The sequence below is a fragment of the Phodopus roborovskii genome, unplaced genomic scaffold (assembly GCF_943737965.1).
Source record: "Phodopus roborovskii unplaced genomic scaffold, PHOROB, whole genome shotgun sequence".
Taxonomy (NCBI): domain Eukaryota; kingdom Metazoa; phylum Chordata; class Mammalia; order Rodentia; family Cricetidae; genus Phodopus; species Phodopus roborovskii.
The window spans coordinates 2,103,681-2,123,319 of NW_026125052.1; the positions used below are offsets into that span (position 1 = coordinate 2,103,681).

General features: G+C 40.2%; 1 protein-coding gene across 8 annotated transcripts in view; it reads left to right on the forward strand.

Annotated features, from left to right (window-relative positions):
* Bcas3 (BCAS3 microtubule associated cell migration factor) overlaps nt 1-19,639 on the forward strand; it is a 465,957-nt gene that overhangs the window by 41,313 nt on the left and 405,005 nt on the right. For all 8 annotated transcript variants that reach the window (XM_051185484.1, XM_051185424.1, XM_051185742.1 and 5 more), the window contains exon 7: nt 16,239-16,311. In XM_051185484.1, the coding sequence (XP_051041441.1) occupies nt 16,239-16,311 (73 nt within the window). The remainder of the gene's footprint in view (nt 1-16,238; nt 16,312-19,639) is intronic.

Below are 19,639 nucleotides of genomic sequence, written 5' to 3' on the forward strand. Positions count from 1 at the left end.
GCAGTGGTGAATCCTGGCACTTGGGAGGCAGAGGCAGGTGGATTTCTGAGTTAGAGGACAGCCTGGTTTACATAGTGAGTTCCAGGACAGCCAGGTCTACACAAAGAAACCGTGCCATGAAAAAACCAAAATAAATAAAAGTAAAATAAATTTAAAAATAAAAATGTTTTAATGACTTAAGATTTTAATTTAAGATGCTAATTTAAAACATTAGAAATTATTTAAAAGGCTCTTTAAGGTTTACATAAAGGTAAATGAAAAAAAAAACTTGATGCTGATCCTCCTTGAAAATTAGACTTGAGCTAGACAGTGGTGGCACACACCTTTAATACCAGTACTCTGGGAGGCAAAGGCAGGTGGAGTTTGAGGCCAGCCTGGTGGTCTACTAAGTGAGTTCCAGGCTCCAAAGCTACAGAGAAACCTTTTCTCGAAAAACAAAAACAAAACAAACAAAAAACAAAGAAAGAAAAGAAAGTTAGTCTTGGAACCTTATTTCAAGTAAAGTCAAGTTTTCTCATAATCTGAGAAGCAAGTAAAGATTTAGAGACTCAGTGTATAATGCAATGTATCTATATGTATATTTTAGCATATAAGTCAAGACTTTTATGTGGCTATTATGTTTGGCTTTGTGAAAACTACTTCTAGCCCAGCTTGGCAATACTCCTAGAACTCTGGAGGCTGAGGCAGGATAATTGCTAGTTTTATGATAGTATTAGCTACAGAGGTTGAAGCCAGCCTGGGCTACATTTAAGCACCTATCTGAAAACAAAAGCATCTGTTAGTGGTGTTTAAAACTGTTTCTCTGGCAGTGTGAAGTTGCAGGCAGTATTCCTAATAATGACTTTTCTCATTGCTGTAATAAAATATCTGACAAAAGCAACTTAGGCAGGAAAGATTCCTATTGGTCTAACGGTATAATTCACAGGGTAAAGTGATGGAGGAAGGAGCTTGAAGCAGTTGGTATATTGCATCTGCAGGAAGCAGAAAATGTGCTGGTAGTGCTCAGCTAGCCTTTTCCTTCTGAGCTGTCTGGGACCCAAGAGGAGGTCTTCCTCCTTCAGTTAACCTACTCTGTATATTCCTTAGCAGACATGCCTTGAGGCTAGCCTGGACAGTCCCTTACCAGAATACCCATATACATGCCTGAGTCTAGCCTCAACAGTCACCTACATCCCCACAGGACTATTTCCTAAGTGATTTTAGATCTTATTAGGTGACAATTGATAGTAACCATATGGAGGCTGAATAGTGGCTATATGGTGAGTATGGAACTACCTTGGGCTACTTGAAACCCTGTCTCAGAAGACAAACATCAGGAGGCTAGAGAGATGGCTTAGTGGTTGATGGCACCTGCTGTTCCTGCTCCCGTAGAGGACCTGAATTTAGTTCCCAGTACCCCTTTTGTGTAGCTTAAAATTGCTATCTTTAGGTGGGAAAGAAGGGAGGGAGAGAAAGCAATGGGGCTGAAGAGATGGTTCAGTGGTGAAGAGCTTGTGCTGTTGTAGATGTTGCAGTACTCTGGAGTGGATCAAAAATCAAAAATGCCTGTAATTGCAGCTCTAGGGTTCCAGTGCCCTTTTATGAACTCTGTAGCATCTCTCTCTCTCTCTCTCTCTCTCTCTCTCTCTCTCTCTCTCTCTCTCTCTCTCTCTCTCCCCCCCCCCCCCGCAAAAAAAAAACAAAAAAAACAAAAACAAAAACAAAAAAAAAAAAAACAAAACCAAAAACCAACCAACCCTCTGTATCAATTTATCAGCAATTATCGCTGGGGAACAGAACATGAGGAGAGATGGGTGTTCAGAGCAAAAGCAGATCATGTGGAAATTCCTCAATGTCACATTGGACTAACAACCAAAGGTTAAGAAAATTCAATTCTTGAAATAGGGAAATTGGAGGTTCATGTAATTCTGTGTTTCAGGGAAAAATTTCCTCCCTTATTCCCTCTCTCAATCCTCAGATATTGAGTGCATGTACTTAACAGCTTGGGGTATGGGTTGCTGGATTTTTTCCTCCTTAAATATTCATGCATGCATAAAATTAATTTATGTGCTTAACCCACAGACCTGCTTCAGGTTCTGTACATATATTGGCTGGTATGTGTGTTTCAAAACACTTTATATTGTGAACACTGTTCTCTTTCAAAACGCAGGATTTTTTGTTTGTAAAAATTCTACTTTTCATCTGTCATACAACTTACTGTTTTTAACTTTTTTCTTACTACAATTTTGTGATCTCACAAACGCCCATATACAGCTGCATTAGTTCTGAGTTAAATCTGGTTTTTGTCATGTTCAAAGGAGAATCATTTGATTTGTTCAGCTGTATGAAGTCAGAATTTATGACTAAGTTCTTGGAAATGTTGGTGTGATATTTTTGATCTAACATTTTGATGGCTGTGGTTAAACAAATGAACTCTGTTACACATGAGTGCATGCGAACACACACACACACACACACACACACACACACACACACACACACACACACCCTCCAAAAGTAGGCCAACTGACATTTGCTTACTGTTATCAGCAGTATGTTGAAATGAAGAGGGAGCAGGCTTATTGACATTTTAAATGGCTAAACTCTGAGATTTGGGGCTTCCCTGATGTTTTCTGCTCTAATTACTTCTCAGCATCCATCGGTATTATGTGTTTGTTCCTAACACCTCATTCCTAGCATGGAAGCTATGTTGCTTCAGGTCATTTAGGAATGATCTGTTTTCCAGGTCTCTGCTTGAGGTGGTTCTGTTTATCCTGATCCTGTTCAGAGGACAGCATTCCTGAGGAGAATATCTGCCTCTTCTGGTTTTGGTGGGGTGTGGTAATGGGCTTTGACCCTGAATGAACCTCGTGTTAATGCTTTTTCCTAGAAGGGATCTAGAGAGAGGGTTATAAGTTAGTGGTCTTGTGAACTCTGATGCCTGCTGGTGCTGCACGTGCACATCCCCCATTGGAACTTTAGATCTCACTTCACCTTGGTTTCAGTATCCTCATGGATTATTTTGCTGTTAGTGACTGTCAGGAAATATTTTTACCAAACTCTGGTGTTTTTGGGCTCTATATACTGCGTACTTCCCTGATAGTGCCATTTGCTTTGAGACCAGATACAATATCGTTACTGTCAGCACTAGGGAGGCAGAGGCTGGTGGGATCTCTGTGAGCTTGAGTCCAATGTGGTCTGCATAGCAAGTTACAGTATAGCTGGGGCTCCATGTAGAGAACCCGCTCTTAAAAAATAGCTTAGACTGTATTTATTTTTCATTGTGAAAATGTAAATATCTGTTGTATTTGGAGAGGTGTGAACAAAATTAACATGGGGACAAACACACAGAAAAGCCAATTTAAACTTTAAGCTTTTGTCATAAATGTCAGAAATGGCCAGGTGATGGTGGCAAATGCCCTTAATCTCTGCATTCTGGAGGCAGAGGCAGAGGCAGGCAGATTTCTGAGTTTGAGGCTATCCTGGTTAGGGCTACCCTAAGAAATCCTGTCTGGAAAAACTCCTCCCTCTGGGGGCGGTGGAGGGGGGGAGTCACAAATGTTGACTGATTTTTTTTTTTTTTCATGACTGGAAATAAACTCACAATAGTTCATGGGATATGCCAGTCCAGGTTTAGGAAGACAGGTGTAATGAGAGGCTGCTAAGTCACCATGGGCTTAATGACAGTGACCCAGATAAACAGATGACTGTCACTGCATGTTAAATGATTTTACTGGAGATTGGGTCTTGGTGAAAGGATAAATCTTTGGTCTTAAAATTTGTATTTGTTTATTGTGATACAGGCATGAAACCTAAAACTTAACATTCGCTAAGCAATAGCTAGTATAAAATAAATAAAATTTACCCTTATTGAAATTTTTTATTTGACTTCAAATTAATGAATTTTAGGGCTATTGTTGGATGATCAAACAGATGCAGTCACTGCTGCTGCCTTCAACAGGCAGGGCCTCTCCATGACTGTAGAAAGCCCCACTGTCAACTCTGAGTGCCCTAGGACACTTACAATACACAGTAGAATAAAACAAATGTGGGAAGGATGTGGAAAAACTGGAACCTTCAATCATGGTCCCTGGGAATGTATCATTAGTGTAGTTATGTTGAAAACTAGTTTGAAGTTTCTTAAATGTTATATATAGAGTCACCACATGAACCCATCAGTTCTGTCCCTAGGTATACAACCAAGAATTGAAATGTAATGTCCATATAAGAATGAAAATATATGTCCATAACGAGTATATACATGAGCTTCATAGCAGTATTATAAGAATAATGAAATAACCCAGATATTAACCAGCTGTGATTTATACATACAGCAGACTATTATTTGGTGATTAACAGGAGCAGTTTTAGACTTTTTAAAATTTTTTATTTGTTTTTTAATCATGTTGTGTATTGGATAGTGTCACATTTCAGGAATAAAGTTCTGATATGTGCTACAATCTGGTGAGTCATTTCTCTGACTTCATCGCTCTCTCCCTTCCCTCTCCTTCCTCTACCTCCACTTCCTTTCTCTTCTTCTGTGCAGCCTCCTTTTCTTTTTCCGCTTCCTTTTTGGTCCTCCTGCCTTAGTTTTAAAGTTCTAGGATTACAGGCATAAATGTTGATGGTTTTGAGGGTCATATGTGTTGTGCCATTTCAAAATGTTATAATAATATGTGTGGGTGTGTGTGGGGTGCTTGCACATTGGTGTGTTGGTGTGTACTTCTGTGTGACATATGGTAGCCAGAGAAGGTCGTTGTGTGTCTTTCTCTAGCTTACTCCTTAAGACAGGCTTCCTTACTGCAAGCTTGGTGTGTTTTCTAGGCTGAGTGGTTAGTGACTTCCCATGATTCACTTGTCTTGGCAGCAGACACAGCCGTGATTTATTTTTTTACATGTGGATTTGAACTCTGCTTCTTGTGCTTGTACAAGCAATCATTCTTACTGTTGTAAGTTAAGAAAAGTAGTATTTGAGAGAAAGACGCCATGAGATAGGGTTCAAGCAGAGGGGTTTTTTGTTTGTTTGTTTGTTTTTTTAATTAGAGAAAGGGATCATAAAAAGGGGAAAGGGGGAGGGGGAGACTGGCATCCAGGGACAGGAGCAGCAGGAGGGGGGCGGGGAGAGGGTAGAAAGGAGGATGGGAGGTAGGCAGGGCCCTTTAAAAGGGAACATAGTGAATGTGCACAGGTGGTGCTCTTAGTGGCTGCAGCTGAGGGTGTATCCTGTCAGAACCCCAAGGTAGGCCAGTACAGATGCCTAAATACTTATACTTACTGGCTTAGTCATCTCCCTGTCCCTGTGTTAGTTTTTAATTCCCTTTTCATTTGTGAGTTGTATTCTACTGTCCAATAATATGCTGTACTTCCAGCAAAGGTATTTTGTTTATTTCCAGTTTTACTGTTGTGTTTAAGCTGCTCTTACTGCATTAGATGCATGTGTTGATTTATCATGGGTCTTTATTTAGAAGTGGGGTACATGTTTAATTTGATTAGATATTGCCAAGTATCTATATTACAAATAATGTTAATTCTATCAGCAACGTTTCTTTCCCCAGTGGTGTTGAGTTGTTTTTGGTCTTTTGAATCTAGGGAAATGTTCTACATCTGGGCTTTATGTCCAGGCCTTCCATGGTCCTTTTCTTGTTGCTTTGAGGTAGAGTTTCCAAAAGTTGTTCATTGAGGAGTTGAGCTGGCTCTGTAGACCTTGTGATACTTCTGCCCCAGCCTTGGGAGTAGTTGGGATCATGGGAGGTACTCAGCATCCCCATTGTAGAGGGTCTCTTCTCACATCCATGTGAGCTACATTTGCACCAGTAAACACATACAGATAAATAAAAATAAATCACACCAGTAAACACATACAGATAAATAAAAATAAATCCCTAAAAAGTTCTAAGTACTTGACTAATCTTTTTTAAAACTGTGTTCATAATCTTGCCTTTTTCTGAATGTCACATGGTAGGACTCATTCAGTGCTCCTTTTATTGAATGATATGTAGTTAACTTTGCTTAAAAATCTTCATGCCTTGATAGGTCACTAATTTCCTTTCAGTCATGAATACTATTTCATCACAGTCAAGGGTGGTTTGTCTGTTCACCTGCAGGAGGACATGATGGTTGCATCCATGTTTAGCTAACAGTTTGGCTGTTAGAAGTAAATAAAGCCGTTGTAAGCATTCAATGTGTGGACATGTCTTTGTATCATTTAGGTAAATATCCAGGAAGCCGAGGCCATTGTATGGTGAGAACTGTCAGACTGTCTTCAACAGTGGCAACACCATTTTATAACTGTACCTGTAAGGAATGACAGTTCTGTTGCTGCATGCCCTGCCCACCTTCTAGTGCCAGTGTTTTGTAATTGGCCACTGCAGTAGCTCTTCTGGGGCAGCTTACTGTTGTAAGTGGCTGTTCCACAATGATCCGTGATACCAAACCTTGGCTGGCCTGGAGCCCCCCCCCCCTTGCCTCTTTCTCCTACGTGCTGGGGTCAAAGGTGTGGCCTTTCTAGGTCTTTTTGTCAATTTTAAAATAGCTTGGTTTTTTTGTTGTTTGTTTAAAGTATTGAGTCTAGGGGCTTAGCCTTATCATAGAAAGTGTGGTTAGTATGTGCAAGGCTCTGAGTGTAGTTTCCAGCAAGCTTCCAAAACCCAGAAAAAAACCAAAACAAAAATACCAAACCAGCCAACTAAACAAGCCCCAGACCCTTGTTCCTGTCTGTTTTAAAGAGTGCTTCTGTGTAAGCTGCTTTCTGCACGTATTTTCTCGCAGTATGGTGCTTTTAATAGTGTCCTTTACAGAACATGTTAAATCATGGTTTTCCCCTCCCTACATGTGACTGTGCTCATGTTTTCTGACTCACTACTGCTCTGTCCACTTCATGATCTGCCTGTGCTTCTGCTTCTGCTGCTAGAGCTTTAGGCTTTGTGTCCTTTGTTCTTCCACATCTGTTGTTACTATGCTCACCCCTGCACTAGCACCCCAGTCAATTGTGTTAGTATCCCAGTCTACCCTGACTACTGATGGTATTTCTTACTTACACATTTTAATGCAGCTGTAATCTGTTGCTAGCATAGCTAGCTCTCTTTGTGTGTGCTTGTTTGAAGCTTAGTTTGAGGGTGGTGGCATGAGCTGTTTCTACTTCACTGCCCTCCCAAGTGCTGTGACTGTAGGTGTGAGCCTCCATGCCTGCCTGTAGTCTGAATTTTGACAGATGTGCACTTGATAGATAGAATATAGATAGGTAGATACATAGAAGATAGATAGAATATAGATAGACAGATAGATAGAATATAGATAGGTAGGTAGATAATAGATAGATAGATAGATAGACAGACAGACATATAGAATAGACAGAATTCCCAACAGGCTGGAGCAGCCTCTCTCTTGTGCTGCTTTCTATTCACTCATCTCATTTCCAGTGCTTTTTTTCTTTTTTTCACAGTATAGAGAACAGTTTCCCTTACTTTTGGGGTGGTTTTAAAATCTGGCTTATCATTCCTTTCTATTACCAAATAGTATTCCATTGAATGAATATATTACCCTTATCCCTTGGGTATATTTTATTTGCTTATATTTTTTAATGCAACTGTAATTTGTAGCATGGGAATGCAGAGTTTTGTGTATGACAGTTTGAAGCTTATATTCAAGCTCTTGAAATGGTCTTGACATGTTTTGTGTTTTAAAATTTATTTAATTTTACTTTATATACATTGGTGTTTTGTCTGTTTGTGGGTGTTGGAACTGTATTTAAGTTTCAGGCTGCCGTATGGGTGCCTGGGATTGAATCTGGGTCCGCTGCAAGAGCAGCTAATGCTGTTAACCACTGAGTCATCTCTCCAGCCCCTGATCATGGTTTTGAGCTGTGAATATAGCAATTGTGAACATTGACATACAGGTTTTTTAGTGTCAAGGAGTTAAGACCCATGTAAGTGTGCTGAACAGATAAGTAGATCAACAGAATTATGTGTGCAGTATGAGAACCAGGTAGGTGCTGTGAAAAAAGAAATCTGGGTGTAGGATAGAATGATGAAAGATGGTGGACAAAAAGGCCTTTCTGACTAGGAGATGTTTTGGCTAAGATGTAAAAGAGTATTCAACTGAGATTAGAAAGTGCTGTGTTGTGAAGCTAGAAAGCCTGGGAAAGCCCAGTGTGGTGCAGACTCAAGTAACTTGGATAGGCGTCAAAGGGATCTTGGTACCCTTTGGTCAGAGCAGGGCTGGCATCACACTTGACTGGATGCTAATGTTGTAACACCCTTGGCACGTGTCCCCCTTTCAACTGTCTTGGTTGCCCTCTTTGATATATTGGTGCTTTCCGCTTTAGACAATAGTAATAAATAATTAACTAATTAGCCTTGATAGTCAATCTGCTTATGGTTCCAGCAGAGTAGTTGGACATACATTTTTCTCTTCATCCCTCTCCATTTTTCTAACAGTAGCCTTTCCAGTGAGTCATATGCCATTTAGTTGTACAGCAGGGTGCAGCAGCTGTCTAGCCTCCCCTGAGATCAGTTAAGTCCTCTGCAAAACAGTGGAAGATTTTGGTGACTTTGACTAACTAACGGGTCTAACCCGTGAAAGAAAGCTGAATTACCAGGTACCTTGATGAGTCAAAGGATACCTCACATGCTGTGTACACGAAAAGATGTCTTGGGCTAGTGTCAGGCTTAGGCACTAATGGAGGGCACATCACCCTGACTTCAGTCCCTTAGAAGAAAGAAATCTGTAGCCACTATAGTACAGTTTCTGAGTTCACTGGGAGGTTACGATGTATGTGTGTATTGTGAATATTGAGGCACATGCCAAGGCTGTGCTGTGACCATGCTCAGGTTAAGTAGTTTAAGGCAGCGGGATTTTTGTCCTGACACTCATGCTTGGGCCAGGTCATGGAACTTCCAGGTCTGGCTTCCTCCATGTTTCATCCCTGTCTTCTCTGATTCCTCACATTTTCCTGTTCAGATAAGAAAAAGACATAAGAGGATTATTCAATTTTTGGCAGGGATTATTTATGAAAGTTCTGGTAAGAAAATAGAAATTGTACTATGCAAAAATCCTGACACAAAAATTTTATTGATAATACAATCATATGAAATGTTGCCTGTATCTTGAGTGCTTGCATTGAGAGAATCGTTAAGTAAAAACACCTCAAGGACAACTTGGTGATGTCTGTTTTAAAGAAAATGATTTCAGTTAAAAAAAAAAAAAAAAAAAAAAAAAAAAGAACGTGGGAAGTGGGGTAAGAGGGTCGGTATCCAGTGGCGTTGTTGGTTAGCTACATAGTGGGGTTGAGGACAGCCTGGGCAACGTGAGACCTTGTCTCCAAGAGAGGAGGCAGGGAGGTTTTAGGCTCGTTTAGCTGAAATGGTTTAAATGAGTTTAGTTGTTCAAAGAAATCCTTCTGGAATAGATTTTCTCAGTAAAAATTTATTAGTGAAGACATACTGTTGTGTAAAGTCTTTATATGCTGGACATCATCTTCAACATCAAAAGGGAGAGGCGTAATATTTCACCACCAGTGGGGATTTTATTTGCCTCTGGATCTGCTTTTGGACTCAGGTAGAAGCTGTTTCTAGTTGATGTCTTGCAATCTCAAGGCTGATTTATGACTTAAGCTCTTTGGTTTAAATGAGTTTACAATGGTGTGTGTGATGGGGGCTATTAGTTAACATTTTCTGACAAGCAAACTGTTTTGAATTTTGTTGAGTGGTGGAGGAGTTGGTGACTTGGTGTGGAGGCCCATTTTCATTACTTTAATTGTGTGATTTATTAGGATTTTAAGCTTTTTATAAATGTTTTAGTGTTATAGGACAGAATTAAAAGGATTTAGAATAAAAGGAGTTTAACAAAAGGACTTTGCAACAGGATTGCAGTAGTTTTTGTATTTGATGGATTTGGTGAGCTGCATTTCATTTCAATCATCATGGAGCATTCTGTCAAGTGCTGTGGAGCAGGTGTGTGTAACGTCATTCTCTCTACTGCACATGCAAACACACACACAATTTATATATAAAAAGTTAATCCGCTCCAATTTGGAGGATTACATTACTGGAGGGCGATGACTCCATTAGGCCTCAGGAAGAGTACAGGCTGCTGTTTACATGCATAAAAATGAAAACCAAGTGAATACTGCACTGTTTATGACTGTGCAGAATTTAAACACTTTAAGAATTATATGTATCTATTCAGGCCATCCAGAATAAAAATAATTAAATGAGAGTTAAACTTACTGACATTGTTTTCAGACTCAGAAATTGCAGTGTTCCCCCCCCCCCAGCTTGTAGAGGGGTTTGCCCCATGCATTTAGAGATTGTGGAGATCCTTGTCCAGTCATTACAATTGCCTTTTATAGTGGGTACCTTGTGGGTGGCACTGCTGGAGCCCAGGCATCTCTTTTGCATCTTACTAATTTGGCTTTGGATGTCAGCGAAGAGTCTAAATCTTAGGGCACGTGTTGTGGCTGTGTCTGCTAACTGGTAGAGTCTAGTAGGCCAGTGGAAACCAGTGGAGTTAGTTCTTCAGTTGCATTTTGAGAAGAGTGAAATGTTCAAGCCAGCCTTGTCAGGATTGCCTTTTCAAAACTCAATGTTTCATCCATCAAAACAGCAGATGGGTCTGCAGAGAGCAGGTGCAAACCACAGTGACCAGGAAGTGTGTTGAAGGAGTGAAGGATTGGCTCTGTGTAGATGAAGTCCAGTTGTAATTAATTTTGTACAGAAATAGTATAGGCTTTGGATCAGTTAAATTTTGACTCATGCTTGGATTTAAAAGTCAGATTATTAATTGTTAAGTCGGATTTGTAGCAGAAGCAAAAATAATCCATTGTAAATTATGTTTAGACAGACATGTTATTTTTATTTTATTTAAAATTTCATTTAATACCATAAAATTTATGTATTTTTGAAGTACTGAGTAATGTTTTGATCTTGAACAAATATTCTTTTGTTCATTTTTTAAATATGGAGATGGAGTCTGGCCTTTAACTTGATGTTGTCCTCCTGCCTCAGTCTCCCTAGTGCTAAGAATAAGTGTGTTTTACATGCCTGGCTTTTGCTTTTGCTTTTGTTTTTGGCTTTTTACATTGAATCTTTAAATACAGTGGTTGGAGATTTTTTTTTCCTCTTTCTTCTTCTTTTTTAAGAGGCGTGGGCCACCAATGCCCTGCTCTCTTGTGCATATTTTACAGTGTTGTGAATTTTCTTTTCTTCAATCTATCTCTGGTGCTTTTTTCAAGTTTTAAATAATATCCACCATTTGAAATTTTTCAGTTTTTTTCCCTCTCCCTACACACTCCTGTCCACTCACTTCTCTCCCTTCTTCTCTTCCCTGTTTGTCTCTCTGTTTTTTATTGTGTAGCTGAGGATGACCTTGAACTTCTGATCATATCTTCCTGCCTCTACTTCCAGAGTGCTAGGACTATAGCCACCAGCCACCAAGCCTGGTTTGTTTACACAGGTTTGGTAAAGGAATGGGCCTCAGGATCCTGAGCATCCTGTGCAAGCACTCTGCTCTCTGAGCTACATCCCAGCCTCGCAGAGCTTCCCTTACACCTTCAGTATCTTCACAGTCCTGGAAATTAGTAACAGTGATGTTGGGATTCATGATGTTTTCTCCTGTAGAGAGACTTTCCTAAACTACTGTCGCCCCTTGGCTTTGTGTGGACAGTTGTCTGAACTTACAAGCAGGCAGCCAGCTTTGCAGTTTCACCTTCTTGCTGGAGCTTCCCTTGTGCTGGAGTCTTCTGATAGACAGCACTTTCCAGTCCTTCCCCCTGGCTGTTCTGTTCCCCAGAGGGGACATGGATGATAAGCATCTGACACTAGTGCTTGGGAAACTCAGAGAGGGAGGAGTTGTGGGCATGGGAAAGGTGGCATTGATATTAAGTATTAATGCTGTCATTTAATCCTCACTTCACCTGGAGCCGCTGTCTCAGACTCTCCAGAGAGCTACCTTTCAGGCTATTGGGAATGGGGCGGGTGAGTCAAGTTGTCTGGAGGGAAAGTTTTTGCATCGGAGAGTTTCTCAAGTAGTCAGTCCCCTTTATTTTAGACTGGTTCTTTCACATCCAGTCCCAAGTGTACCTGGTGCAATCACTTACTGTGCCTTTTATCTCGGGGAGTTTTTCCATCACTGAAGCCTCTAGCCTTTACTTAGAGCTGTTAAATCATCCGTACTCATCTTTTTGTAAATTTGGTTGGAGTCATTACATATTTTAAAACTTTAATAATTGCTTCCATAGAATTTTTAGAGAGAATTAAATTGAATGCATGTTTTCATCCTCCCAGCTTGTGTTTGAATTTAAAATAAGCACTGGCTGTTTCTTGGCATTTGGCTTCTTGTTTAAAGTGAACACAGACATTTTACAGTAAATTTATGTATCACATGGGCTGAAAACCAGAAGACAGAAACTGTTTCAACATTGAAAAGTTTCTTTCCACTTCCCTGGTCTTCTAATTTCCCTTGCCTCTCCTGTCAACAACGATCACGACTTTTATGTGTCCTTAGGGAGGGTGTGCAGCTGAAGAGATGCTGTGTGGGTCTGTGTCTTCCCCTGCTGTGTGTATTCCCCTTCCCATTATATCTGCTGCCTCCTCGGTGTTTACATTCATCCAGTCTTGTTTGCAGCTGTGGGGAGTGGACGCTCCATCACACATTTGGCTCTTTCTCCCTTCAGTATTTTAAACAGTACTGGAGTGAGTGACCGTGTATGAAAGTTATTTCTCATCCCTGAGTGTATGTGAAGGATAACATCTCAGCCATCGTATTTGTGGATACAGGGGTTTCGAATTTATAATTTTAATTAATTTGGTGAAAATTTTATCAAAACTTGGATCTTGTGTTTGATAAAATGTCAGTATATATGAATATAATTTAAACTTTAAGTGGGACATTTTAAGAAATTTATTTTACATGTTGTTTATATGGTGTGTGTGTGTGTGTGTGTGTGTGTGTGTGTGTGTGTGTGTGTGTTATAAGAGAGGCAGAGAGAATGCATGCATGTCCCATGGAGTTATATGGAGGTCAGAGGACAACTATTGGGAATTTTTCTTTCCTTTTGTAGGTCCTTGGAGATGTAACTCAGGTTATCAGACTTTCCCTAGCAAGCAAGTTTATCTTATAAACCATCTCACCCACCCTTAGCTGGGAAATTTTTGGTATAACAAAAGTAGTAGGAATAATATTTCAGATACTGCTCATCATTTGATGATCCATCAGTTTTCATTCCAATCTATTTCTCTCCTACCAGACCTTCCTAAATAAGGTATTAGTTTTATTTATTTATTTTTGGTCTAAAGAATCTTGACCAGGGCTATACAACGAGAGGTCTTGTATTAAAAAGAAGAAAACAACAACAGACAAACAAAAATAAAGCAACTGTATTGTGGGGGAGTAGTAATTTCTCCTCTAACCTCCTAAACTCCCGTAGTTGGTGGCTGATTCTAACCATCAGGGTGGCATCAGAGACAGGCATCGCGCTGAATCATGCATTGCTGTGTAATGGAGTTTTGCGTATGTGCTGGAGTCTCCACAGGAAAGGAAGAAGTGACGAGAATGACAGTCATGTGAGGTTAGCATTTGTGAAAACTAGAGTGAGCTGAGGATCTACTTCAGCGTGTCCTTAGGTTTGCTCATCTTTCATTCTCATCTCCTGTGTTGAATGGTTTCTTGTCTCCTGGCAAAGGAGGAAGTATGTTGTGTGGGAGTTTCCTCACCTCTTTCAGGAAGTATGAAGAGGGTCAAAGTGTCCTCATACCCTGTGCTTTAGGCGCTCTTAACATTAGATCAGGAGCAGAACAAACTCTCCTTGTAGTGATACTTTGTAAATCTAAAAATAAAATGGGCCTGAAGATCAGAGTGCAGAGCTAAGCCTCTAGTTAGACAGACAGACAGACAGACAGACAGACAGACACACACACACACACACACACACAAAGCCACTTGGTAGACATAGAGAACAGGTAGTGGTGGCCACTTAGGAAACAGACAGATGAATCTCTGTGAGTTCAAGGCCACCCTGGGCTACATTAGAATAACTCAGTCTAAAAGAGAAACAGAGCTCAGCACTTGGGATGACACAGTTTTAATCACAGCAATAGGGAGGTGGAGGCAGGAGTGGTGTGGCTAGGTGGAGAGAGGAACATAAGGCAGGATGGTGGAGACAGATGCAGTCTGAGGACAGGATTGCTCCTTTGGTCTAAGCATTGGTAGAGAGGAGACTCTCTAGTGCCTGGCTGATTCGCTTCTCTGATCCTTAGCTTTAACCCCAATATCTGTCTCTGGGTTTTTATTATTAATACCAATTAGAATTTGTGCTACATCTCTTAGTACCATCAATATGGTTTTTAGGACTCTCTCTTAATTGTGTGGTTGAACATCTTTTAATGTCATCTGGTATTGGTATTATTTTAATTTTATTTTAAAGAGGTTGTTTTTAGTTATGTGTGTATGGATCACATGCATGTATGGTGCTTGAGGAGGCCAGAGGGAGAGCCGCATCCCCTGGAATTGCAGGTACAGAAGGTTGTGAACTGTTCTGCAGGTGCTGGGAACCAAAGCCAGGTCCTTTACAAGAGTAACATATGCTCTTAACCCATGAGCCATCACATTAGTTCAGCCCCCAGTAGTATTATTTTCTTTTTTTTTTAAAGTTAATTTATTATTTTACATGTCAATCCCAGTTCCCTCTCCCTCCCTCCCCCCAGTACTATTATTTTCAACATGAGTTCTAGGGAATCAAACACAGGTTGCTGTGTTCAAGACAAGCACTTGACTTACTGAAGTCTCTCTCCAACTCTGCACTTGGTTTATATTAAGGAATATTGCTCAGTTTGTTTATTATTACGTTGATTAGGATTTTGGCACAGATTTGAATGAGAACATCAATGTTGCATCATTACTGACCAGTGGTACTACTCTGAACCAGTAACTATTATTTTAAACTCTGTCTTCCTGCGTTATGGAAACTTATGTTTGAGCATTCAAGAGAGACAGAGGCAGGAGGATAAAAAGTTTAAAGGCAGTCTTGGCTATATGGTAAGTTAGAGGCCAGCTTTGGCTACATGAAATCTTGTCAATAGGAGAAGGAAAAAAAGAAAAAAGAATATTTGGGGTTGGGAAGATGGATCAGTGGTTAAGAGTACTGGATGCTTTTCCAGAGGACCCATATCCTGGAATCTATATGGGGCTTTTAATGAATCATCTGTAACTCCGTTCCAGGGGAGTTGACACCCTGTTCTGGTCTTGGAGCATTGCAGGCAAATTGTGCACAGACATAGGCAGGCTGAAGGTGCATATATATTAAAATAATGAATTAAAAATATTGAAGCCTGGTGTTGTGGTTGTACTTGCTGAGGCTGTAGGCTTTGGGGGTTCAAGACTACAAAGGAGAGATGCTGTCTTCAAGGTAAAACAAGTTAATTTTATTGTTTTCTTTTGTTGTTACTATGAGTAGGTGTAGAGTTTAGCCAAATGCTTATTTTGTATATCCTAATCGTCAGAATTTGTAATGTGACGCTATTAGTAGCTAGTCTACTTTTCAGCATTTATACACCCCAACAACTAGCAAGGATTGGTCTAATTTCTTAGGTGACTTTATTTTTCCTTTAAAATTACCATTTCATTAAAAATTTTGTATTCATGTATAAATAACAATTTATATATTTTTATAATTTTTCTCTCTTAATAGTTTGGGTGTTATGAGCATGCTAGTCTTTTTTTTTTTTTTTTTTTGTTATTTTTGAGACTTGGTTCCTCTGTGTAGCCCTGGCCATCCTGGAATTCACCCTGTTGATAAGGCTGGCCATAAACTCAGAGATCCACCTGCCTCTGCTGGGATTAAAGGTGTGCACCACCGCAGGCTGTCAAACATGCTAGTTTTAAGGAACTAGCCAGCAGTACAGGATGTGGGATTTTGATCTCACATAGAATATTGGTAAGATTAAAACAGGCTCCAATTAAACAAAACATCATTAATAAAATTCTGACAGTATCTTTAGTGTTGAAAATAATTTCTCCTTCAGCTTGTCTTTATTTTGTATATGTGGATGAATACTTTATACTCAAAAAATTTCTGTTGTGTGTGCATATATGTAAATATGTAAACACACACACAAACACAAATATATATATGCACATTATTCTGTGCATGGCAGACAAGTGATATACCACTCATCAACCCCCTTCTGTATTGTAAATAATTTGAAATAATAGTAAATATACAAGAGTTTCTCAAAACCTACATTTTGTTTTATGCTCTCCAACAGGTGCTCAAAAGTGTGATAACTTTGCTGAGAAAAGACCCCTTCTTGGTGTTTGTAAGAGCATTGGATCTTCAGGGTAAGGATATTTAAATTGAAACCTTGAAACATGTAGAATTTGTTGTGATGTATTTACTTCCTATGCTGTGATACTGAGAGCCAAATGAAGTCGGTCATAAAAGATCACGGTGTAGTCTTGAAAGAAAAGATTATTAGCATTGAGAAAAGTGTTCTTGAGTTCATGCATTTGTAGCACAGTATTATTACTCATTGGTGCTGTGGCTTGTGCCTGAAGCAACTCTAAAGGTAATGCTTCTTTTTCTCTCTATTAGTACTTATAATACTAGGGAAAAGTACCATTTTCCTTCTTGATTTACATATTCAAAGAACAGATTTGTTGACTTCACACAGGGGTCAGTTGAGTGTCACTCATCTTCTGTCGTTTTCATTCTGGTGACTATAAATGATGGGGGCTGTTTTCTGGTGTTTTCCATGTATTAAATATTAATCATACTCTTCCTGGTGACTTATAATTAATTAGTTTATCCATTGTGTGTTTACTGTATTTTAACTATCTGCATAATTCCAGTTAGGAATATGTTTAGTAAAGTCACAGTGCTATACATAGTCATGAGGAAGCCTAGATAGGGTGCAGGGCTAGTGCAGTCTTTCTGTGATGTTTTAGTGCCCTATGTTATCTTAGTTTTGACATTCTTTCACAGTGATTTTCTTTCATAATGATCGAAGATGGCCGCTATGTTCACTTAAACGCTTGGTTGCCAGCAAAGTTGAGAAGCGATTGTTCCTATTTCTTTGTTGGTATGGGAGATGATCTGATGGGTATTACATAGGCAGCTGGTAGCTGCTGGCATGCGCTTTCAACCATGGTATACACTTTAGATTATGGAGCTTTTGAAAAGGAAGATCTTTTAATGACATATATATTTAGATCTTGGAATAATATCCACCACCTAAAATAAAAAAAAATTTATGTATGGGTGTTTTGCTTACATGTGAAGAAGGTGTCAGATCTCCTGGAATGGAACTATAGTAACAGATGGTAGTGAGCCTCCATATGGATACTGGGGACTTGAACCTGGGTCCTGTGGAAGAGCAGCCAGTGCTTTTAAAGAATCACAGAGCCATCTCTCTAGTCCCTACTCCCTTTTGAGACATGTTTTTACTTTTTATTTAGGCTGGCCAAGAACTCAGGGAGCCTATAAAGGCTTCCTGCCATAACCTCCTGGGTATTGGGATTACAGACTTGAGCCATCATACTCAGCCAAATCATGTAGTCTTGTACCAGCTAATGATAGCCAGAGCAATAGCAGAAACAGGACAGATGGACTCCGAGGATGATGAAGGCAATTAAAAAACAAAGCTGCTTTTTTTTTCCTTTGCCCTCCTCTTTGTTGGGCTGGAAGGTGCTGCACACAATTAGAGGGGGTCTGTTAATAACTTGATGAAGAAAATTCTTCACAGTTGTGCTTAGTGGCCTGCCTTTTAGTTGGTTCTAGATCCAGACAAATTGCTAACTGCGATCAACCATTACAAGTCCCCTTGTCAGTTTGATGCACAATCACCTTTCCTTGTGTAATTCTTAATTTCCAAGTGACAACAATAGAAATATCATAATTTTCTAATATGATTTAACTATCCCAGGTACAACTGCAAATGCATTATTTTCCCTCACAGTAGACATGATACCTTGAAGAATTCTTAGTCTTTTAGTATTGAATGCTCAATATGTAGGAATAGGTTTAGAATACTTTCTGACACTGTCTCATTCACTGTTACATGATATGATAAAGAGATAGAGGAAATAAAGCACATGTGTTTAACATATTCTTAACAAACTGGTTTCATGGCCTTAGCTGGCGTTTATATCTGACATCTTCCACTACCTCTTCTGTATTTCCTCCACATCCAGTAGGCTCACAGAGTTGGTTCTTTATGGTGGGGGTGAACCATAATTTCATTCCTGAAGTGCCATTTACCTTGCCTGGTGTGTGTGTGTGTGTTTTGGGGGGGGGGTTTTGACATCAATCACAGGCTACAGTAACACCAAGAGCTTTTCTAAAGGTTCCCCAAGGCTCTAGGCATATTCTTCCCATGTCCAATGAGGATAAGCAGTCCTCTTCCCCCTGGTAGTCTGAATCCACATTCCTTTTTTAGCCCATTGACTGAAGGGTGTCAGGAACCCAAAGTGTCCAGGGAAAATCTTAGCTTTCTTTTGAGTGGAATGTTTTCTGTATCTCCTGGCAGTAGTAACTCTTCATAACCAAATCTCTGTGCTTGCAGGGGTGTAGGCACTACTCCCTCAACCGACCACACCTTGAGAGCCTTACTCAGCTGGGATGAGGCCTTCTCCCATAATCCCTTAGGTGGAGCCTCAGCTCTAGTCTTTGCTGTCCTCTATTACGGCTCATCCCCCAGGCCAAGTGCACTGTTGCCATGTGGCAGGGAGCAGCTGGTTACTAAGGTGTGAATCTCATGTCCTACCCTGTGCCTTCCATTCAGAAAGTGGTCTTTCTATGTCCCTCCCAGGTACTCCCAAATAATGACAGGGATACTTATTTATGAAAGCTTGTCATTAGCTTAAGCTTGTTTTTAACTAGCTCTTATAACTTAAATTAATCCATTTCTTTTCATCTGTGTTCTGTCACATACCACAGATCCTGCTCTCTCCATGTTTCTTCAAGTTTCTCTCACACACACCTAGATTTCTTCCTCCTCCTTTTTCTCTTTGCCCGAAGTCCCGCCTATACTTTCTGCCTAGCTATTGGCTGTTTGGCTTTGTATTGCACTAATCACAGCAATACACCTTCACACAGTGTTCAGGTACCCCACAACAGGATGTAAAGTGTGAACTAGCCCAGCTGGGATGATCTTTTTGCAAGGGGAAACAGATGAGTTCTCCAAGATGGAGGCTGCTTCTCTTGGAGGACAGTCACTTATCACAGTGCAAAAAGCAGGCCCAGTAAGGACAGAGTGCTGCCATTTCCATGGTGGGAGTGGTTCAGTTAGTCACTCTGCCTTCTGGTTTCTGCTGGTCACTCCAGGCATGCTGCGGTCAGACTCACTGCTGGTCTCTGCTGCTGAAAGATCTGATACTGAGCAGCAACCACAGTGGGGTCAGCCGAGGTGAGTGGATATCCGTGTTGTTGAGCCCATGTTGAGCCCTAAGAATCATGGTCTTCTTGGGCTGTGGCAAGGATGGCTGGGGAAGAGTCTAATTGCCCTCTGGAAGGGTTATCCTGTCTTCTTGATTGTTGCTGAGAATTATATAGAACACAGATCATCGTTTGCCCATTTGTAGAGGTCTATCTACATGTATCTTCCCCAGTTACTGTCCTCCATGTTTGGATCGTCCATGTCCCTGACCATCCAGCCACACCATGCAAAAT